Consider the following 20,943-nt stretch of genomic DNA (forward strand, 5'->3'; position numbering starts at 1 on the left):
GCCGGTCAATGTAAGCTACGAAATAAAGAAATTCTCGTTCAAAATCAAATCGTTCGATTTTTGCGGCAGACGTTCGACGCGCGTCTTTCATGCATCTCGCGAGATCTCGCAATTGTACGGAAAATCACCTATTGAACGAATCCTCGGGGCGGAGCTACGTCTCACAGGACGTTCCACGTTGCTATGACGCGCACCACTGTACATGCATTTCTATGGGCTCTGTGCGCACTGCTGTGGAACGTCGGTCGAGCCGGTGAAAATTCGAGAAAACAACACCAACTCAACGTTGAAGTAATCCCGAACAACCAAATTTATATATGTTACACACGTAGGGCTAATCTTGTTATACTGTTCAGAGGAGTCTCAACAGTCATCCCAAAGTACCGTTTTCTGCGAGTTTTGGGCCTTTGTTTTTTAATATGACAATAGAGTATATTACCACAAAGTATATTACCACAGCAATATGACAATAGAGTATATTACCACATTAGTGTGACAATAGAGTATATTACCACATTAATATGTCAATAGAGTATCTTACCACAGTAATATGACAATAGAGTATTTTACCACATTAATATGACAATAGAGTATATTACCACATTAATATGACAATAGAGTATATTACCACATTAATATGACAATAGAGTATATTACCACAAAGTATATTACCACATTAATATGACAATAGAGTATATTACCACATTAATATGACAATAGAGTATATTACCACATTAATATGATAATAGAGTATATTACCACATTAATATGACAATAGAGTATATTACCACATTAATATGACAATAGACTATATTACCACATTAATACGACTATAGAGTATATTACCACATTAATATGACAATAGAGTATATTACCACATTAATATGACAATAGTGTATATTACCACTTTAATATGACAATAGAGTATATTACCACATTAATATGACAATAGTGTATATTACCACTTTAGTTCGACAATAGTGTATATTACCACATTAATATGACAATAGTGTATATTACCACTTTAATATGAAAATAGTGTATATTACCACATTAATATGACAATAGACTTTATTACCACATTAATATGACAATAGTGTATATTACCACATTAATATGACAATAGAGTATATTACCACATTAAAATGACAATAGTGTATATTACCACTTTAATATGACAATAGAGTATATTACCACATTAATATGACAATAGTGTATATTACCACTTTAATATGGCAATGGTGTATATTACCAAATTAATATGACAATAGTGTATATTACCACTTTAATATGACAATAGTGTATATTACCACATTAATATGACAATAGTGTATATTACCACTTTAATATGACAATAGTGTATATTACCACATTAATATGACAATAGAGTATATTACCACATTAATATGACAATAGTGTATATTACCACTTTAATATGACAATAGTGTATATTACCACATTAATATGACAATAGTGTATAATACCACATTAATATTACAATAGAGTATATTACCACATTAATATGACAATAATGTATATTTTTACTACATTGATACGACAAACTGAATTTCACGAAACCCAAATCTGCCCACTCTTGAGGTATAGCCATTTGTTCGTGAAAGGGGAAACACGTATTACATCATAACTAAATATTTGTCATTTGTTTCACTCTACTATCTTGCACCCTTGGGATTTCAGATGGCCTGTCCCCCATTATATATCAATGTTTGATTCATGTCCAGGCAGCCAGGTGACGAGCGGGGATCGGAGGTAACCACCACTGTCATTAACAGTGCAGCAGATGGACCGACAAAGGGAAACATGGCCGCTCCGAAATGTCCAGCACTGTATTTTATCCTTGGTACTTTGTCACGTGACATTATTATGCACATTTGGGTATAATAAATGAGTCTTTTATTGGTCGTCATATATAATGTAGAGGGCGCTGTTGTAGGTCACCTTGATCTGACTTTCACAATAGCATTTTTGACAACTAAAATACTTTAAGCCTTGAAACAGTAAAACAATCAAAATCTACAAACAAGTGTATTGTATATGAATGGGTCGCGATACCAGTTAGCTCCAATAAATCATTGACTTTTTTTCGTGTTGTAAATTATGATCACCGGGTATAATATTACTTGTTATGGTGTTATTAAATGACAGTACATGCAGTAACTATATTACCAAGTGTGAAATAAGTGAAATAACGAGCGTGTGTTGGTAATATTATGCATAATATATATTTATACATTAAAACAAAACATATACGAAATTGTAAAACAAATGTGAAAGTGTTTGTGGATCTAAAATTCGTGCTTCGCGGATTCGCAATGAGCATGCGCAGTTCATTTTAAGCCTGTTTCCTCCATCAGGGAAATTGGAATTTTCAGGCAGCATATCTCCACACAAAACCCGTCCCAGTTGCGTCGAACATGGGTGATTTTATCTGCAAACACGACGAAATAATACCGAAAGACATCCTCTAATATTAGATCACATTTTTACTACAGCTGCCTGTTGGAGTTGGCGTTATCAGTGGTGGTTTTCTCAACGATATCGAGACGGAGTTGTGGTGGCGAAATTAGCACGGTTCTTCGCCTTGTTCATCATTTCATAGTTGCAAATCAATACCGACTGTGGCTTGTTTGAATCGTCGTCTTCGGGTTTGGCAGATTATTTCATTGGAATATCCGCCGTGATCATCGACGGTATGGCCGGCCGCATGATGACCACAGCGACAAGTCTCTTCGGCACGCCAGTAGATTTGGGCCCGACAGCGGAAAAGGACGGATACGAAGTCGGACACGGACATATTTTCATGAAGAAGACTTTTCACAAACCCGTGTTTTGTCACCACTGTACAGACATGTTATGGGGTCTCATCGGGCAAGGTTTCATATGTGAAGGTAGGTTATTGACGGGAGGGTAGGAGTATTCAATTATATTGCCATAGGGAGCGACCTGTGAGTGCTGCTTGTGGTCGTGGGAAGCTACAGCGGTGTAGATCGGTACTGATGTAGGCGGGAGAGAATACGACAATGCCATGCATAAACCGACCGCTTATTACATTAATGTCTGTGATATACGTTGCTTTATAACATTACCTTTGCTGTCAGCTCAAACCAGTATCATGCGAACCATTTACTGTAAGTTCATTCAAAAATTGCATTTATTTATTATTATTATTATTTTTATTATTAAACCACCCCTACGACAATAAAGTACGTGATCGATTACTCGCTGATTTAAATATGTAAATAAAACGGGAATATTTGTTTAAAAAGAATCCCGTCATTGAGGCATTCTGGAATTGACATATTTTATTTTATTTTTTTTTAAATTTAAAACCCAGTCAGCTTTTTTATTGACGTTGCAGTTGAGATATTTTAAATTAGCAGTGCTGAGGGGTGTGTTGTTCACGTCCAATTATCGAACGTCGTTCAGGACGTCGTATTGTTCGGCATTCACTGTACTACTGACTTATCGCCAGACAGCCAGACTGACACTGTCACACGCTGCAATCAATGCCAAATTGTAAATTCAAATTTATGTTAAAAATCCTTCAATACTGAAGAAACTAAACCCAGGCTTATTTGAACCTTCAGTTAGTAAAAAAAAAAAAAAAATAAAAAAAAATCCAGCATATTCAATCTCTGTTCAGAAAAAATAAAAACAGGGTGTCTTCACTATGTGATGACAACATCCTTACTGAGAAAAGATGGCCTACTTAAAACATAAAAGGAATCAAGACTGTGATTGGCAAAATGCAATGGAAAACCCATTAATATGGTTTTAGTTTTAGTCTGATTTGGTAACAAGTAATGAGTGTTTGCGAATGGCATCCAGGTGGTGAAGACTCTGCTGCTCTGTATTACACTGCAATATTACATCGCCAATCATTCTATTTATAGCTCAATATATGATGATGTCCTTCATGGCAGCCATGAACATTGCCATTTCTACTGTTCTCTTGAATTCCGTGTGATTCAATATCTCGCAGTTTTCACCACCTACTAGAGTATATATATTCATGATTGTATTTTTGTCATTTTTGGGGTCGTGTGCATTTTATGTGCGAACCCCCTGGGTGGGGGTGCCCTACTATTGTAGAACATATTATCTCCTGTATTAAGTGAGATTCTAAAATCCTATTCCGTTGCTAGGATCAACATATAGGTCGTGATTAATTATAATAAAGGTTGGTTCAATTTATACATATTTCATATCTATACAGAGCTAGTTTATTTTTACTTGGCACATCTTTCAATTCCCTTGTGGTATTATTTATTAATTAGTTGATTGATATTAGTGTAATCAGCCACTAGTGCCACCAGTATGATGATATTGTTGTCAGAATAGTTGAATATAACTTGTTTTTAAATTTCAATTCAAGTGAATTGAAAAAAAAACAATAATAAATAATAATAATAGAAAATAGTGTATTTATTCTACCATATTTTATGCTCCCACATATATGTACTCATTGTAATCACTAACTGAGTATTGACCATCCAACTAAACCAACTCTTGAATTTATCTGTTTATGAAAGAACATAAATTACAAATATTTTATGACTAATAAATTAATTTTTTTTTTCAATTACTGAGAAGTGGTCAGTTCTTGTGAACAATTTATTTCAAAAAAATTATGATTAAAATACAAAGAAATCAAATCTAAACCGTAGTTTATTATTAATATACTTCCTTGATTGACCTTATTAAAGAATCTGTTTCATTCATACTTATTCTTTAGTTGTAGTTAAATATACACAGCTTTTTGTCGTGGCAGAACTCTTTCAGATTTTTATTTGTATTTTACTTGGTTTATTAGTTACATGGGACCCACATCATAATTGCATAATTGACCTGGCTTACATTGTTGCATGGGACCCATATCAACATGGTGCTTTAGATTGACCAAGCTTACATTGTTACATGGGACCCATATCAACATGGTGCTTTAGATTGACCTAGCTTACCTTGTTGCATGGGACCCATATCAACATGGTGCTTTAGATTGACCTGGCTTACATTGTTGCATGGGACCCATATCAACATGGTGCTTTAGATTGACCTGGCTTACATTGTTGCATGGGACCCATATCAACATGGTGCTTTAGATTGACCTAGCTTACCTTGTTGCATGGGACCCATATCAACATGGTGCTTTAGATTGACCTGGCTTACATTGTTGCATGGGACCCATATCAACATGGTGCTTTAGATTGACCTGGCTTACATTGTTGCATGGGACCCATATCAACATGGTGCTTTAGATTGACCTGGCTTACATTGTTGCATGGGACCCATATCAACTTGGTGCTTTAGATTGACCTGGCTTACATTGTTGCATGGAACCTGTATCCACATGATACTTTAGATTGACCTGGCTTACATTGTTGCATGGGACCCATATCAACATGGTGCTTTAGATTAAACTGGCTTACATTGTTGCATGGGACACATATTAACATGGTGCTTTAGATTGACCTAGCTTACATTGTTGCATGGGACCCATATCAACATCAAGGTGCTTTAGATTGACTTGGCTTACATTGTTGCATGGGACCCATATCAACATGGTGCTTTAGATTGACCTAGCTTACATTCTTGCATGGGACCCATATCAACATCATGATGCTTTAGATCGACCTGACTTACGTTGTTGCATGGGGCCCATATCAACATGGTACTTTAGATTGACCTGGCTTACATTGTTGCATGGGACCCATATCAACATGGTACTTTAGATTGACCTGGCTTACATTGTTGCATGGGACCCATATCAACATCATGATGCTTTAGATTGACCTGACTTGCGTTGTTGCATGGGACCCATATCAACATGGTGCTCTGATTGACCTAGCTTACATTGTTGCATGGGACCCATATCCAACATCATGGTGCTTTAGATTGACCTGGCTTACATTGTTGCATGGGACCCATATCAACATGGTGCTTTAGATTGACCTGGCTTACATTGCTGCATGGGACCCATATCAACATGGTGCTTTAGATTGACCCGGCTTACATTGTTGCATGGGACCCATATCAACATGGTGCTTTACATTGACCTGGCTTACATTGTTGCATGGGACCCACATCAACATCATGATGCTTTAGATTGACCTGGCTTACATTGTTGCATGGCACCCATATCAACATGGTGCTTTATGGATGCACATCAACATGGTGCTTTATGAATGCACATCAACATGGTGCTTTAGATTAACCTGGCTTACATTGTTGCATGGGACCCACATCAATATGGTGCTTTAGATTGACCTGGCTTACATTGTTGCATGGGACCCACATCAATATGGTGATTTAGATTGACCTGGCTTACAATTGTTGCATGTCAACATATTCAGTATAAACAGTACATATGTATATAATAATAAATAAAATAAAAAAAATGTCACTTGATGTGTTCCAAAAATGACAGTGTTCTTTTTATAAATTTGACTGTTATTTGTTAAACCATTACATAAATGTGTCATTTATTTCATTGTCTCTTTATTCTTGTACCATGAGTATTATTCCAGTAGTTACTTGTAAATGTAACTAAGATCATTTTTAACATAATTATTTAATTAATTTTATCATGAAGTAAACGTGAGAACAATGATTAAAAAATTAAATTATAAAATACACTTTAATAAATTGACTAATTATAAACTTTACACAGAAGTTGTAATGTATTCTTTACTGTTTTATTGGGTTTGCTTGCTAATCCCTGAAATACTGCACTGAGTTAGAACACCAATGTCAACTGTTGTCATTTTTTACATATTTGAAAAAAACAAAAAAAACTTTTGATCACGACCTGTAGCCAACTTTGAATAGACCATTTTTCGTTCACTTCGAGATTTCACATTATGTGTGAAATCAAATGTATAAACAGGACAAACAAAAGTCAAACACTTAAAGTAATATGCTGTACACATTTGGTGATGGTCAGATTTGATAAAGTAAGGGTACTCAATGCCATATATTCCCCGCTGAAAGATAGGAATTTCGACATTGAACTATCAAAAAAGAAAAATTCAAGTTTCATTTTTGTGGCAGACATTTGAAACCACGTCTCGCTCATTATGCTAGATCTTGTGATTAGAGAATCCCTCACCACCAATATGTTCATATAGCACATAATTATGTATGTACTGTAGAATACTTTATTTTCGCTTGGAATTTATTTTCGCTATTTTCGCTGGAGGGATGATTCCGTGAAAATAAAATCCAGCGAATATACTTTTTTTCCTATATTTCACATTAAACTCATCAAAAATCAGTGAAAATAAATTCCATACAAAACGCCCAAAAAGCCTTTTCAGCGAAAATTAATTCCAGCGAAAATAAAGTATTCCACAGTATTATACAAATGTACCAAAAAATGTGGCATGGAAAGCTTTGGGGTTAGATAAAGCATTTTTTGTACTTTCCAAGTATGGAATAAATATTCTGTGATAATACAGTATACCCGGTATGATGAAATACAAAAAGGCTTCAACAGGGGAAAACTGATTGTATAATTGACCTGGCTTACATTGTTGCATGGGACCCATATCAACATGGTGCTTTAGATTTAATGTGTAACCGATTTGATTGTGTGTGCATTTCATATAGGTACATGTACATGTGAAAAACTAATCTAATCCACTCTTCAGACTCTGTCTGTTCAAATACAAGTTTGACACAGTTGTTATTAATATGCTTGAGTTTAATTATTGGTAATAAAAGCTAATGATTACCAGAATAGAAGCTCCATACATTGTAGCACGGGCTAAATGGTCAAAAATGTTAGCTTGTGCTAAGGAAACGTATGCGAATGCTTAGCAAGTGCTTAAGCCTGGCGCACACTACAGCATCTTGCTCAGCAAAAATTCATTCGTGGCAGTTTGCTTAATTAAGCATGTTGCTGTAGTCTGCGGGCTTGTTTTGGACCTGATTCCCGCTGTTCAGGGCATAAAGCAAAATATCCAAATTCTGGCGAACTGACATCGTAAAGACACGGATACTCTGCCCATAAATTGATTAGCTTATCTTCATGCACTGCATCCCCAACAAAATCCATGGGCGCTTCCATTTTGAACTGTCATGTGATGTCGTCCGCAGGCATGCGCAGTTCCGCAAAAGTCATAAACAAGTTGCTTTCGTCCAGCGCACACTGTGAGGAATTTTCCATGAGTGGCAGAAAATATCAAACACGTTGGATATTTTGCTTTGTGCCCCAAATAGCAGGAATCAGGCCCAAAACAAGCCCGCAGACTACAGCAACATGCTTAAGCAAACTGCCACGAATGAATTTTTGCTGAGCAAGATGCTGTAGTATGCGCCAGGCTTTAGAAACGGTCTAGACCCTGTTATATCATCATTTGGGCACTATTTCTCGAACAGTAAACATCATGGTTTGTGTTGATAGTCGCACACCATTCTCTTGAAAGTAAGCGTTTCTTATGGAATTTTGTGAATAGCAACGTTATATTAGTATTGTAATTGTGAAATTATAGTACTTAAAGTTCACAGTGTATTAATAATAAACTGGAAATCCATAGCATCTCTGAGAAACAATTGCAAGCACTCATACGTAAATTTGGTTTCATTCCCTTATTATTATGATGTCTTCATCTTTTTTTTATCATTATGTCTTCCTTTTTGTTATCGTTATTTTTCTTTTTTTTGCCATATTTTTTATATTGTTCTTGGTAAAACAGGTAGGAATTAGAGGCTAAACTCTGCATTGTTTTGAAGGCAGAATTTTGCAGAAAAAGCACTGACGTCAACTGTTTCATTGGTGGTTTTGATAGCAAGGCATTTGTCCATAGGTAAATGTATTCAATTTAATGGGTCACAGTGTTTCAGTTTCTGCATTATTGTGGACAAGCTGAGATGTTTCTTCTTCAAAGGTTCAAGGACATGGTGGCATCACATAGATAAGTGTTGTGTTATTTGATTAAGTTTACAAGTAATTGTTGTGTCTTATAAACTCATGATCATCATTGTCTATCATGCATCTCTTACAGGGTGAATGTATAACTCATATCGGAGACTGATATACAAATGTAATGTCACATAGAGGTTGTTATAATATTGCATAAAGGCTGATATAATATCACATTGAGATGGATATAATATCACATTGAGACTGATATAATATCACATTTAGATGGATATAATATCACAATAAGGCTGATATAATATTGCATAGAAGTGAATATATATGTAACATTTCATAGAAGCTGATATAATATCACATTGTGACCGATATAATATCACTTTGAGACGGATATAATATCACATTAAGACTGATATAATATCACATTGTGACGGATATAATATCACATTGAGACGGATATAATATCATATTGAGACGGATATAATATCACAATAAGGCTGATATAATATTGCATAGAAGTGAATATATATGTAACATTTCATAGAAGCTGATATAATATCACATTGTGACCGATATAATATCACATTGTGACCGATATAATATCACATTGTGACCGATATAATATCACATTGAGACTGATATAATATCACATTGTGACCGATATAATATCACATTGTGACCGATATAATATCACATTGTGACCGATATAATATCACATCGAGACGGATATAATATCACATTGAGACGGATATAATATCACAATAAGGCTGATATAATATTGCATAGAAGTGAATATATATGTAACATTTCATAGAAGCTGATATAATATCACATTGTGACCGATATAATATCACATTGTGACCGATATAATATCACATTGTGACCGATATAATATCACATTGAGACTGATATAATATCACATTGTGACCGATATAATATCACATTGTGACCGATATAATATCACATTGTGACCGATATAATATCACATCGAGACGGATATAATATCACATTGAGACGGATATAATATTGCATAGAGGTGAATATATATGTAACATTTTATAGAAGCTGATATAATATCACATTGAGACTGATATAATATCACATTTAGATGGATATAATATCACAATAAGGCTGATATACTATTGCATAGAGGTGAATATATATGTAGCATTTCATAGAAGCTGATATAATATCACATTGTGACCGATATAATATCACATTGAGACGGATATAATATCACATTGAGAGTGATATAATATCACATTGAGACGGATATAATATCACATTGAGACGGATATAATATCACATTGAGACGGATATAATATCACAATAAGACTGATATAATATTGCATAGAAGTGAATATATATGTAACATTTCATAAAAGCTGATATAATATCACATTGTGACCGATATAATATCACATTGATACATGTATAATATCCCATTGAGACTGATATAATATCACATTGATACATGTATAATATCCCATTGAGACTGATATAATATCACATTGATACATGTATAATATCACATTGAGACTGATATAATATCACATTGAGACGGATATAATATCACATTGATACATGTATAATATCACATTGAGACTGATATAATATCACATTGAGACGGATATAATATCACATTGAGACGGATATAATATCACATTGAGACTGATATAATATCACAATAAGGCTGATATAATATTGCATAGAGGTGAATATATATGTAACATTTCATAGAAGCTGATATAATATCACATTGTGACGGATATAATATCACATTGTGACGGATATAATATCACATTGTGACGGATATAATATCACATTGAGACTGATATAATATCACATTGAGACGGATATAATATCACATTGAGACGGATATAATATCACATTGATACATGTATAATATCCCATTGAGACTGATATAATATCACATTGATACATGTATAATATCCCATTGAGACGGATATAATATCACATTGATACATGTATAATATCACATTGAGACGGATATAATATCACATTGATACATGTATAATATCCCATTGAGACTGATATAATATCACATTGATACATGTATAATATCACATTGAGACTGATATAATATCACATTGAGACGGATATAATATTACATTGAGACGGATATAATATCACAATAAGGCTGATATAATATTGCATAGAGGTGAATATATATGTAACATTTCATAGAAGCTGATATAATATCACATTGTGACCAATATAATATCACATTGTGACGGATATAATATCACATTGAGACGGATATAATATCACATTGAGACTGATATAATATCACATTGAGACGGATATAATATCACATTGATACATGTATAATATCACATTGATACATGTATAATATCACATTGAGACTGATATAATATCACATTGATACATGTATAATATCACATTGAGACGGATATAATATCACATTGAGATGGATATAATATCCCATTGAGACTGATATAAAATTGCATTGATACTGATATATATGTACAACATTACATTGGGCCTTTGTGTACCACCTAGGTATGCTAAATTTCAGCTTATTTGTTGAGCCACCTATGTGTGCTTTTTTAATCTAGGTACACCTATATCTTCCAATCACATGGTGCCATCTTGTGTCCCCTCCTGGAACACAGAACACATCATACTTAGAGTGCTGAATATATTTTCAAAACTTAATTCAACTCACAGTTCCTGTTTTCAGCATCTGCCATGTTTGTATTAAAGAAGTCAACATTTGTTCCTACCCTAAAATAGATCGCATATTTGGCATCATGCATCCACTTGCTTATACTGAGTGTGTTTTCTGTCCTTGTCTTAAATGATTTGTGTTTGGAAAATGAAAAAGTGGCACCCAACCATATTGGCACTTGTGCACTTGGTGAAATAACATGCAAAGTCGGCAGATTGACAGGATTAGACATTTTGTGGTTTTGCTACTGAATTCTGTACATAAAGTACAATACACAAGTTAGTATTAACATATAGTCAGTGGATTTGTGGGTGAAAAATCATTTCGCCTCTATGATGCCCCTCCTCCAACCACCCACTCCCTCAATTAGTTAAATTGAATAACCGTAGTTGATTTTGGAAATCTCTCCTAACTCATTAGATACCATGTCTATTTCAAGTGATATGCTTGTCTCTCTTCAACATCTCGGGTGTGGTCGTTATTCACCGAACTCAGTCTCTGATTGGTTCTTAGTGATTTAAATTGAAGTAGACCCCAGAAATAACTTTGAACGTCATCATTAGTGTCATCGTGAGAATGCGATTGTAGAAAATGACATTATAGGAGTTGTATACAATTCCATTTTTGTATAGTAAAAATCAATAGCTGTCAGTGGCAAATGTCGTGTCAGTGTACAAGCTAGTGTTCAGAGCTCTTTCACTTGTCCACTATGACTCAAATAATCTTAATTTTAGTCGTCCAAGGTGAACTGTCATAATAATCCTTCTTTCATTAGTACAGTACTTTTTTGAGGCAGCTGAACTTTTTGGAACCACTCTGTACTATCCAGACTTGACTTTAACTCTGCTGTATCCAGACCTAAATCTGGACTATCCAGACTTACATGTGACTCAGGGTTCAATGTGTTAACTTTGGGCTATTCAGACTTGACTTTCTTTTGGGCTATCGAAACTTGACTCACCTCGGGTTGAAATCCAGAGTGCACCCAATTTCAAGAGTACAACCTTGGCTTCTGTTGATATATGGTTGTATCTAATTTTTTAATTTCACTGCCATGCAGGCATTCGAGTTGGGTATAATCCAGTGGTCGTCATGAACTTAAATTCCAGACACTATATATATTGTCATATACTTACATGTATATCATACAATATCATATGCATCCAGGTTTAGCCCTTGTTTAGCATATTTTGTTCGCAGCCAGTTTGGTGGTCTTAGACTTTACTAATGAAAATTTAGTACTAGCATCAATGGATTGTGAGCCTTGCATATGACAAGCTGGCATGCAGACCATTATCCTGTCCTTCTTACAGCATCGGGTCTGTTTGAACTGACCCTGTCAAATATATGTACCCAGGGGATTCACAAATGCATTTAATAGCAGGCCATCATCCTATAACAGGCCAAAAAAATAAAAAAGTTCTTATCAGTGCGACCGGCATAGGTGGTCAGGGGGGGCAGAAAGTATTTGGGCTTGTAGCAGGCCATATGGCTGGCGGCCGGCTCTTAACAAAACCCCTGTGTACCGTATGTAAATGAATAGCATCCATTTGTCAGTACTTACTTAGACATACTCAGGGTTGGTAATTTTCTGTTACCAGTCTGTATCTGGTCTTTATCTGGTACTCAATACCAGGTGTTTTTAAGTTTAATTCAGTATCAGGTTTGGCATACTGTCATTGAAGATATTAAACTAACCAGCATCCTCACCTGGAAAGTTTGTAGGAAACACATCATGTAGGGATGGTACAATGTAGTTCAATTCTCTTTTCAGCACAGTATTCAACTTTAATAATTTAAATTATTGCTGCGAAATTGTTTTATGATTTTTAAAAATTGAAATAAAAATCCATTGAAGCAGATGGAAACCATTTAATTTCACTTTTCTCACGTGTCTTATTAATTATTATACATGGAAGTGACAGAATTAAGTAAAACTGTTCATGATTGGCTTCTAGTCATTCATAACACAATTCTAAACCCATCACTGATTGGTTGTTGATTAGAAACTATTATACCGGATTCGGCTGATACCCCGCCCATCCTAAACTTCTCCCATGGGTGATGTTTCAAATAGTGGGCGATGTTTTGGTCCACACATTGCCTGACTGAACCAACAAACATTTTTACAGACCCCAATTTTCCCGTCCGACATCTTGCATCGAGTGCACTATTTCAAATATGACGCTAAAAATAATTCACTGTGAAGTCGAAACGCGTAAAAATCCAATAAATCCAATGCTGTATACGAATTGTTGTTGCATGAAAAATGGTATATGTTTGTATTTTATGCAAGTATTTATTACCAATTTCAAGAGTAAAAGTCGTAACTTTAGGAGGTACGAGTATTATGGCTCGTGAATACATTTCACTTACGTTTATTAGTCCCCGTTCGGACGTAGTCTGAAAACGGGGACTTATAATTCGGTGGCCGTCCGTCCATGTGTCCGTGCGTCTGTGCGTCCGTGCGTCCGTCCGGAGTCATATCTCAGAATCCCTTGGACCGATTCCGTTCATTCTTTGCATGTGCCTAGTACTTTATGTGGGACATATGCACATGCAATGGTTCAGCGATTCGATTCAAAATGGCCGACTGGCAGCCATCTTGTTTTTTGAAAATATTGTATTTTGGACATGCTTTGTCAGTTTTCATTCAAACTTGGTACATAGATTATACATGTTGGGATACATGTCCATGACTATTTATTTCACAATTGGATCAAAGATGGCCGACTGGCAGCCATCTTGTTTTTTGAAAATGTCATATTTTGGACATGCTTTGTCAGTTTTCATTCAAATTTAGTACATAGATCATACATGTTAGCATACATGTCCTGACCGTCCGCGAGTTCCTGAGTCTGTGTGTCCGTATGTCCATGCGTCAGTCTGTCCAGAGTCATATTTCAGAATCCTGTTGACCAATTTCCTTCATTCTTTGCATGTGCCTAGCACCTTATGTGGGACATATGCATATGCAGTGGTTGAGCGATTCAATTCAAAATGGCCGACTGGCAGCCATCTTGTTTTTTGAAAATGTTGTATTTTGGACATGCTTTGTCAGTTTTCATTCAAACTTGGTACATAGATTATACATGTTAGGATACATGTCCATGACGATTTATTTTTCAATTGGATCAAAGATAGTTGACTGGCAGGCATCTTGTTTTTTTTTTTATGCGGTATCTTGGACGTGCTCTGTCAGTTTTCATTCAAATTTGGCACATGCAGGTTTATACATGTTAGGATGCATGTCCATGACAATTTGTTTCAAAATCTGGTCAAAGCTGGCTGATTGACAGCCATCTGACTTTTTGGCCTTACTACTATATTTCCACAATTTATGTACCATTTTCATTCATATTTGGCACATACATCATACATATCAGTTTGTTTCATAATCAGATCAAAGATGGCCGAATTACGGCTGTTTTAATTTTTTGCCACATTACTACTACACAGAACACGTGTTTTGATGAAAATAAACAATCTTTTGTATACGCCACTTGGAACTCAAGTTTCAAGAACATGCTCACGACAACCCCTCCGCTTTAATATGATGAGCACAAAGAGAACTTTCAAACATTTAACGGGGACTGTGTCATTTTCAATCACTTTTTACAATCAAATAAAGTCTGCGCTTGAAATGAATCCTATTTACGAAGTTTGAAATACCCTAGCCTTCCTGATTCGAGCCTCTTGGTTGATTTGACAACGGTAGGTATCGTTAATTTTTAATCTCTGTCTGTATCGCATTCTTGACAAAAAGTTCAAGATCGGTAAACAGGAAATTGGCAAACTAAAATGTCTCCTGCGTTTCACACGCGACATGATTATTAAAAAACACAGAGTTAAGCGGTCGTGTACGTTCTAGAAATCTAACCTTGCATACATAATCTTGTATTTGACGTGTTTTTTTGTCCAAAAAAGACGTTTCCTTTCAGTAAACTTTTCATGTTCGTGGTATTTGTGAGAGTTGAAAGATTTTTTGAACAAATGATAGGTAACTATATTAATTTAAATATCAGTGCGTGAATTCTGGAGATCATTGCCCAATGCCGCATGTACTTCAAACACATGGTTAGTAGAGTTCGGTCGAAATGTACGTGAATAATGCAATCAAAGTGCGCTGCCCAAAGTTTATTATATTACATACTCACTTCATTTCGAATAAAATAATTCACCATTGGGAACATCGATGAATCACAAGACACCTGACTACTATGATTTAAATGCGCCCATGTTTATGTTTGTGTAATTATTACGAGTGCAACGCACTATAAAGTCGGTAATATAAATTACTTGAGTTTGTGTAATTATTATGAAAGTTGAAATATTCAGAGCCGGTACGATATTGTAAACAAATTAGCATCATTAGAAAAGCAGCGCACCAACGATGTTGATATATTCAAAGCCAGAGTTGCAGACAAGTTATGTGATTACAGCACCGTCGGATATAATAACAATTTTACTAGACCGACGCGCGGAGCACGAAAGAAAAAGGTTGCTATGGTAACGTGCCAGGTCAGTGCGTGACTTGGGGTCAAACTTCGGTCAACACACACTTGATGTCAGCAGTATCGCCGCGCAGCAACAGTTTGTAAAGAAGTACTTGAAGTTCAATTGCGCCCAAAATGATTTCGCTGATTACTCGGTTGTCACAGCATGTGTTGTGTCATGTCCATGATGCACCCCGTTTCGACTTTGGCTTGCTTTTCCTTCTTGTTCACGTAATGCGATCTCTCACCAATGTATTAAAACACTTCGAATTTATACTTTGAATGATTATATTTGGTCAATGCAAAACATTATTTTTTCTAAACATTTTCTAAGACCATTTTTATCAGTGCATGGTTATTTTTCCGAACAAGATGGGCTTCGTAATATCTGCCATAACATCGCCCGGGTGATCTTTTGTTTTGGTCCACATTTTTCTAAAAAAAAAATCGAATCCTCCATAAGATCACCAGGGCGGGGTATCAGCTGAATCCAGTAAATGATTCATTGAATGATTGACTGTTTTATCTCGCGTTGAAATTCTGACAATGTTACTACATTTTGTAACGTGAACCTACTATGGCTTGGCTGCTGTTTCATAATCATTGTTTTCAGTATCCTCTTCAGGTGACTAGACTCAATATTGCTGTAATTATGCACCATGTACTTTTTTTTCTTAATCCATTGGTGATTGAAAAAAAATCCTAGCAATCAGCAGTTTGAGGCCAGTTACAATCCAGAATATGATGACCAATATCCCATAATCTCTATCACCATAGCAAAAATTCACCAAGCTGTTACATGTAGAGTTTTCTATTTTTCAACTATCATGTTTGAAACAATAGGATAAAAATGCTTGATAATTGGTCATAATATATTATTTAGTGTTTTGGTGTTTTTTTATCATTTATAGGGTGTGTTTTGTTGCTTTTGGGAGCAAATTTGCTTTTATTAACAATTTGTTATTCGTTTGACCCAGTCCCCTCTCTCTGAACTTTTCACATTGTGTTACAGCGAGGGGTCTTTGAGTTTACTATGTCTGTCTGTCTGTCTTCTTAAGTTCTTAATACAAATATTACTGCAAGCAAAAATGACCTTTGTGGTACCAAATGAATGTACAACATTGGGGTAAAATGTATGTGCACAAAATTATTTCCAGCTGTGCACATTAAGCATTGAGAAAATAGACGCCATGTGTCGTGACATATCACCATGTGTTTACTCATTTGGTACCACAGAGGTATTATACACCATATGATATGACATATCACCATGTGTTTACTCATTTGGTACCATAGAGGTAATATACACCATGTGACATGACATATCACTATGTGTTTACTCATTTGGTACCATAGAGGTAATATACACCATGTGACATGACATATCACTATGTGTTTACTCATTTGGTACCATATAGGTAATATATGCCATATGACATGACATATCACCATGTGTTTACTCATTTGGTACCATAGAAGTAATATATGCCATGTGACATGACATATCACTACGTGTTTACTCATTTGTACCATAGAGGTAATATACGCCATGTGACATGACATATCGCTAAGTGTTTACTCATTTGGTACCATATAGGTAATATACGCCATGTGACATGACATATAACTATGTGTTTACTCATTTGGTACTATAGAGGTAATATATGCCATATGACATGACATATCACCATGTGTTTACTCATTTGGCACTATAGAAGTAATATATGCCATGTGACATGACATATCACCATGTGTTTACTCATTTGGTACCACACAAGTAATATACACCATGTGACATGACATATCACTATGTGTTTACTCATTTAGTACCATAGATGTAATATACGCCATGTGACATATCATATCACTATGTGTTTACTCATTTGGTACCATAGAAGTAATATACGCCATGTGACATGACATATCACTATGTGTTTACTCATTTGGTACCACACAAGTAATATACACCATGTGACATGACATATCACTATGTGTTTACTCATTTGGTACCATAGAAGTAATATACGCCATGTGACATGACATATCACTATGTGTTTACTCATTTGGTACCACACAAGTAATATACACCATGTGACATGACATATCACTATGTGTTTACTCATTTAGTACCATAGAAGTAATATACGCCATGTGACATGACATATCACCATGTGTTTACTCATTTGGTACCATAGAAGTAAAATATGCCATATGACATGACATATCACTATGTGTTTACTCATTTGGTACCATAGAAGTAATATACACCATGTGACATATCACTATGTGTTTACTCATTTGGCACCATAGAGGTAATATATGCCATGTGACATGACATATTACCATGTGTTTACTCATTTGGTACCATAGAAGTAATATACGCCATATGACATGACACATCACTATGTGTTTACTCATTTAGTACCATAGAAGTAATATACACCATATGACATGACATATCACTATGTGTTTACTCATTTGGTACCATAGAGGTAATATATGCCATGTGACATGACATATTACCATGTGTTTACTCATTTGGTACCATAGAAGTAATATACGCCATATGACATGACACATCACTATGTGTTTACTCATTTAGTACCATAGAAGTAATATACGCCATGTGACATGACATATCACTATGTGTTTACTCATTTGGTACCATAGAAGTAATATACGCCATGTGACATGACATATCACCATGTGTTTACTTATTTGGTACCATAGAAGTAATATACGCCATGTGACATGACATATCACTATGTGTTTACTTATTTGCTACCATAGGAGTAATATACACCATGTGACATGACATATCACTATGTTTACTTATTTGGTACCATAGAAGTAATATACACCATGTGACATAACATATCACTATGTATTTACTCATTTGGTACCATAGAGGTAATATACGCCATGTGACATGACTTATCACCATGTGTTTACTCATTTGGTACCATAGAGGTAATATACGCCATGTGACATGACATATCACTATGTGTTTACTTATTTGCTACCATAGAAGTAATATACACCATGTGACATGACATATCACTATGTTTACTTATTTGGTACCATAGAAGTAATATACACCATGTGACATGACATATCACTATGTATTCACTCATTTGGTACCATAGAGGTAATATACGCCATGTGACATGACATATCACCATGTGTTTACTCGTTTGTTACCACAGAGGTCATTTTGGCTCAGTGTTACAAGGATTCCAAATAAAAACAAATCAGCAAAAATATATATACAATATTGAATATTTGTCTTTTAATCAAATTATGGCAAACATATTTCTTTTAATATGAGTACTGGGTAGTAAAGTGAATAGAAAAATAACAGTGAAAAAAATTCTCATTCAATTATTTTTTTGTTGGAAAATAATTAAATAAATCTGAGTTTTAATTATCTGAAAATTAGGGCTGATTATGTTTATAGGTTCATGTGAACATGCTATAATGTCAAGAAATACATATTCCAAATTTAATATCTTTTTACAAACAGATTCAATTTACACTAATTATTAAAGAATTGTTATTTATTAATATTATAATTATATTCTGTAGTTGTATGTATTTTAAAATAACATTTTCATACTACATTCATAATAACAAATCGTAAAAGGCAAATTATCAACTTTTTGACCGATCTGTGCTGTGATATACCCCTCAAATTTTACATTACCAAATGGAGATTAAATATTCTCAACATTTTACATGTTTTTTGCTGCATTCATTTCCTATAAATTCATTTTTATTCCTATTGAATTGATTTCTCAATGAAATTTATTTAAACAGAAAAAAAAAAAAAAGTCTGGCATTCAGAGGATTATTATTTGTCAGTGAAAAATGTTTAGCATGTTGAATATTTCAAATAACCAAATTACATCCAATAATGGATTTTATCAAAATAAGGGCAGGAATTTTTCTCTCATGTTTATTATTATTCAAATTAATCACTTTGATGTAGAAAAGATGCTTATATTCTGATTGTACTTATAATTCTTTTAATTGCCAATTAATATTTAATTTTAATTGCACATAATTAAAATTATCATGCCATGATCATTTGTTTCATGTCATAATGTGCATCGCATCAACAATTTGTATTAGCATTTAATTTCTATTATAAGTACGCCCTCTCTGGCTAAAATTAGTTATTTTAATTTAAAAGGAAAAAAATTGTAGGTCACCTATTATGTACTGGGAATTTCATAAATAAAAACAGTTATTTGTCTGAGGTTACCATTATTAGTCCCCGTTCAGACGAAGTCCGAAAACAGGGACTTATAATTTGGTCTCCGTGCGTCCATGCGTCTGTGCGTCCGTCCAGAGTCGTATCTCAGAATCCCTTGGACCGATCCCGTTCATTCTTTGCATGTGCCTAGTACTTTATGTGGGACATATGCACATGCCGTGGTTTAGCGATTCGATTCAAAATGGCCGACTGGTAGCCATCTTGTTTTTTGAAAATGTTGTATTTTGGACATGCTTTGTCAGTTGTCATTCAAACTTGGTACATATATTATACATGTTAGGATACATGTCCATGACGATTTATTTCGCAATTGGATCAAAGATGGCCGACTGGCAGGCATCTTGTTTTTTGAAAATGTTGTATCTTGGACGTCCTCTGTCAGTTTTCATTCAAATTTGGCACATACATGTACTTTATACATGTTAGGATGCATGTCCATGACAATTTGCTTCAAAATCTGGTCAAGGATGGCTGATTGACAGCCATCTGTCTTTTTGGCCTTACTACTATATTTCCACAATTTATGTACCATTTTCATTCGTATTTGGCACATACATCA

At 34.8% G+C, this 20,943-nt stretch overlaps 1 protein-coding gene across 4 annotated transcripts in view; it reads left to right on the forward strand.

Moving 5' to 3' along the window:
- The first annotated feature begins 2,327 nt into the window (after positions 1 to 2,327).
- Positions 2,328 to 20,943, forward strand: part of LOC102805499 (diacylglycerol kinase theta-like) — a 117,693-nt gene continuing 99,077 nt past the window's right edge. For all 4 annotated transcript variants that reach the window (XM_085507921.1, XM_085507922.1, XM_085507924.1 and 1 more), the window contains exon 1: positions 2,328 to 2,909. In XM_085507921.1, coding sequence (XP_085364047.1) covers positions 2,714 to 2,909 — 196 coding nt within the window. In that variant the 5' untranslated portion in view covers positions 2,328 to 2,713. The remainder of the gene's footprint in view (positions 2,910 to 20,943) is intronic.

This window comes from Saccoglossus kowalevskii, chromosome 14 (genome assembly GCF_978046115.1).
Source record: "Saccoglossus kowalevskii chromosome 14, keSacKowa6.1, whole genome shotgun sequence".
NCBI lineage: Eukaryota > Metazoa > Hemichordata > Enteropneusta > Harrimaniidae > Saccoglossus > Saccoglossus kowalevskii.